The sequence below is a fragment of the Varanus komodoensis genome, unplaced genomic scaffold (genome assembly GCF_004798865.1).
Source record: "Varanus komodoensis strain SLA01 unplaced genomic scaffold, ASM479886v1 scaffold49, whole genome shotgun sequence".
NCBI classification, from domain to species: Eukaryota; Metazoa; Chordata; class Lepidosauria; order Squamata; family Varanidae; genus Varanus; species Varanus komodoensis.
The window spans coordinates 807,599-811,799 of NW_025336072.1; the positions used below are offsets into that span (position 1 = coordinate 807,599).

General features: G+C 64.3%; 1 protein-coding gene across 1 annotated transcript; it reads left to right on the top strand.

Annotated features, from left to right (window-relative positions):
* The first annotated feature begins 1,140 nt into the window (after positions 1 to 1,140).
* Positions 1,141 to 3,598, top strand: HMX3 (H6 family homeobox 3). Its single transcript, XM_044445699.1, has 2 exons — positions 1,141 to 1,483; positions 2,910 to 3,598. The coding sequence occupies exons 1-2, from the start codon at positions 1,141 to 1,143 to the stop codon at positions 3,596 to 3,598; spliced, it is 1,032 nt and encodes a 343-aa protein (XP_044301634.1).
* Positions 3,599 to 4,201: the final 603 nt, after the last annotated feature.

Genomic DNA, 4,201 nt, shown 5'->3' on the forward strand with positions numbered 1-4,201 from the left:
GGCGACTCCGAATTAAGGGGCGGCTGACGTGCGCCCCCAGGTTCCCTGAACCACCGCTGCTCGCTCTCCCTGTCTCCAGGGATCGTTTGAGGGAAGCGATCTTGAGAGAGACACGATTTGATCGGCTGGCGAGACTGGCTAGGGCCGTGCCAAGTTTCAGAGACAGGGCGAACGCCCCCTGCCTTTTTTCCTGCCTAGAGGGGCTGCGGAGACAGCTCAGGGCGGAGTGGCCCCCTCCTTTCCCTCCCCCCCCCCGTTCCCATGTGCCCAGATCTAAGTGGCGATGGCCAGGCTGACTGTGGCTGATCCTTCCCGTCTTTCGGCCAGAAGACCTTCGAGCAGGAGAGGAAGAAGACGTGCGTGCTTGTGCGTGAGAGAGAACGGGTGGCGCGCGGGGGGGGGGGGCATCTGCTTTGTGGCAGAAGCGGTGGGATCCCTGTCATCCCCTTCCTTGTTCCTGGAGCGGTGCTTCAGCTGAGCCAACCTCCTTTTGTGCTAATAGCCTTGTCCTCATTTGCTGCCTAATTGGACTATATAAAGCCAATAAGAGGCGAGCTCTCGTAGCCTGGAGCCAAAGGACCAAATCGAAGGGGGGCGTGGATGTGTGTGCGCGTGTGGGGGAGTCGATGGGCTGCGGGGCGGGGGGGGGCAGCTGCCTGCCCGCCTCTCGCTTTCTGCCTTCGCCGCTCGCTCACTCACTCTCTCCTTTGCTTTGCCTTGCCTAGTGGCACTGGGGGAGCCCTGGTGGGGCCCAGCCGCCGCCGCCGCCGCCGCGCCCTGCCCTGCCTGATGCCGTTTGCCATTCCACGCGCCCAATCGCCGCGGACTCCCCGCAGTTAACTTGGGATGACATTTGGATTTCATCATTAGCATTCGCCGGCTTGACGCAGGAGAAGCCATCGCGGCGGCGGCGGCGGCGGCGGCGGCCCCCGCTAACTCCCCAGGCCCGCTGCTCCGAGTCGTGCCGGGGGCTGGGGCACAGCCCTGGGGTGCGTCCCCTCCGCCCCCCGTCCGGTCCTCCTCCTCCCTTCCCCCCTTCCCCCTTCCCTCCCTTCTCAATGCCATCGGCCAATTCGGAGCGACTCCGGAGCGCTGTGTGAACGCCGCCCCGAACAGGGGGGACAGTGCAGGGGGGCAAACATGCCGGAGACTGGACAGGACGCCGCCAGCAATCAAGCGCCGCCGCCGCCGCCGCCGCCGCCGTCGCAGCCCAAAGAGTCGCCCTTCTCCATCAAGAACTTACTCAATGGGGACCATCCCAAGGCATCTCCCAAGCAGCCCCGGCCGCTCTTCCCCCCGGCCGCCAAGGGGGCCCTGGAGGGGGCTGGCTTCGCTCTTTCGCAAATGGGCGATCTCGCCTTCCCACGCTTCGAGATCCCGGCTCAGAGGTTTGCTCTGCCTGCTCACTACCTGGAGAGGTCCCCTGCCTGGTGGTATCCATACAGCCTGACCCCCGCGGGAGGTCACCTGCCTAGGCCAGAAGGTACCCGTTCCCCACCCACCCATTTCACCAATCCATCAGGCGCGCGCGGGGGTCTTCAGGGCTCTGTGAAGGAGGCACACGTCTTTCTCACCGGAGTGGTTGGGCTCCATCATCTCCATGCTCTGGTCTCCTGCTGGGCCCGCTTCCCCCCGGCCGCCTCCCTTGATCATCTCGATTTCCCGGGTCTCCCCCGGACATGTTCCCCCTCCCCCAGAAAAAATTATGTCTTCCTTGCAGGTGTGAGCTGGGTCTTTCCCAGATCAGTTAGGGGACAACCCCCAAAGCAGCCTTTCCCAACCTGGAGACTTCCAGCTATTGCAGTCCACAACACCCACCATTCCCGGCCATTGGCCATGCTGTGTGGGGCTGATGGGAGCTGTAATCCAAAACCTCTGAAAGGCACGCGATCAGAGAAGGCTGCTTGGGGGGCCTGAGCGCGCATGAATGCCCGAGAGTTTCCGGTCTCTTTAAGGCTGTCGCATAGACTAGAATTTGAACTCTTGGTATGGAAAGGAGTCCCAGTTCGACCCTTGTCCCCTCCGAGGCCATTTATTACACACACACCGCACTTCAGTGCCGCGTTAGAGAACTTGACTTCCATGGGACCGGATTAAAGAAGAGGAGGCTCAGCCTTCGTGGCTCCTTCCCCCATCTCGCGCACACTTCCTTGGAAGTAAGTTCCGTCAGTGACAATCACCCCGGCTTAATTCCAGGAAAGTCTGCTCGGGACCTGCCTTTCATGAACAACCCCTAGTGTGCGACACAAAAACAGAAGCGCCAGAGAGAGGTCCCGAAGTTCACGGGCTTGGCCTCTCTGAGGTTTAGGCGCAAGTCCGCGCATTCAGGATCGGAGCCTTCGGCATCCACCCCTGGGAGGTCGATTTTTTGAGAGTACGATCCACAAGAATCCAGGGGCGCTAAGTCTCAAGCCAAACTCCGGGAATGGGGCTGCTGCTGGGAAGCGTGGGGGAAATACGTTCTTCAGTGTGAGGCTCATTCCCAAGTAAGGATGGACGGAATTGCAGCCTCTCCGTAAAAACGAAAACCGGCTCACTGTCCTAAAAGGGTCTTGCTGAACTCGTGTCAGGCGGTGGGGCTCTGTGGCGAGGGCGGCCACCTGTGCACCCTTCCTGAAAGCCGTGGGACTTGCTACTAAGTAGGGCTGCGCAGGACTGGGTCTGCCGAAGCCCCAGAAGCGCCCAGCGCCCTGATGCATTCGGGACGAAGGCTGGCGTTGTGCCGGCCGCTTAGTGTTGCAGGCAAGCGCTCGCCCTACTCGGGAGTAAGCTCCTGGAGCTCAGGGGCGCTTTCCTCCGTGTAACTGGCTGTAGATCGCAGAGCCGGGCGCGGAGGAGCCGCTTGCGGCTGGCAGCTCGGCGCAAGCCCGCTCAGCCTCCGTCTCCGTCTCTTTCTCGCTCCCCTCCAGTTTCCGTGGACAAAGCGCTGCTCAGAGACTCTTCGCCGGCCTCGGCGGGCACGGACAGGGACTCCCCGGACTCGCCCTCGCTCAAGGCCGAGCGCGACGCCAAGGAGCTCGACTCCAAGAGCCCCGACGAGATCATCCTGGAGGAGAGCGACGCGGAGGAGGCCAAGAAGGAGGAGGAGAGCGGCGCCGAGGACTGGCCCAGGCGCGAGGCGGGCGGCGGCGGCGGCGGCGGCAGCCCCGAGAAGAAGCCGGCGTGCCGCAAGAAGAAGACGCGCACCGTCTTCTCGCGCAGCCAGGTCTTCCAGCTCGAGTCCACCTTCGACCTGAAGCGCTACCTGAGCAGCTCCGAGCGCGCCGGCCTGGCCGCCTCGCTGCACCTGACCGAGACGCAGGTCAAGATCTGGTTCCAGAACCGGCGCAACAAGTGGAAGCGGCAGCTGGCCGCCGAGCTGGAGGCCGCCAACCTGAGCCACGCCGCCGCGCAGCGCATCGTCCGCGTGCCCATCCTCTACCACGAGAACGCCGGCCCCGACGGAGGGGGCGGCGGCGGCGGCGGCGGGGGCGGCGGCGGCGGGGGCGGCCCGGCGGCGGCCAGCGCCCCCGTCAGCCAGCCCCTGCTCACCTTCCCGCACCCCGTCTACTACTCGCACCCCGTGGTCACCTCGGTGCCGCTCCTGCGGCCCGTCTGAGGACTCCGCCTCGCCCAGGCCGACACGGGGCAAGCCAGGGAGCAGAAGGGGGGTGGGTTGCCGAGCGAGCGGGGGGGGGAGGAAGGAGGAGGAAGGGCGGCTTCTTGGAGGGCCAGTCTGAGCGGTCCACCCGGCCTCGCCCGCCTCTCGCAGCCCACCCGGCCGGGCCTGCGAGGCGAGGAGACCGGCCCCGCCATGGAGCAGCTGGAGCCAAGCAGAGACTGTTTGTCGTAAGTACGCCTGGGCGTTTGTGCCCTTCGTCCAAGCCGACCGTGGAGGCTCGTCGCTCCCTCCCTCCCTCCCTCCCTCCCTCCGGTCCTGCTGCTTTGGGGCCGTTCAGGAAGGAGTCAGTCCGACCCAGAATCCTGATAAGAATGTTAAAAAAGAACGATCCACGACGGAACCATCGTGCGGGCCCGGCAGAGTGGGGACCGGGGGTGCGGCGCGCGTGCTCCCTGGTTTCGATGTTTTAATTTGAATCGGTGGTGGTGGTTCTGGCGATGATTGAAACACGGACGGGCCCGAGCAAAGGAGTACCGTACTCGCTTAGGAAGAGGTGCGCGCGTTGGGTGCGACCTCGCCGAGCTTTTGCGCAGATGGTGC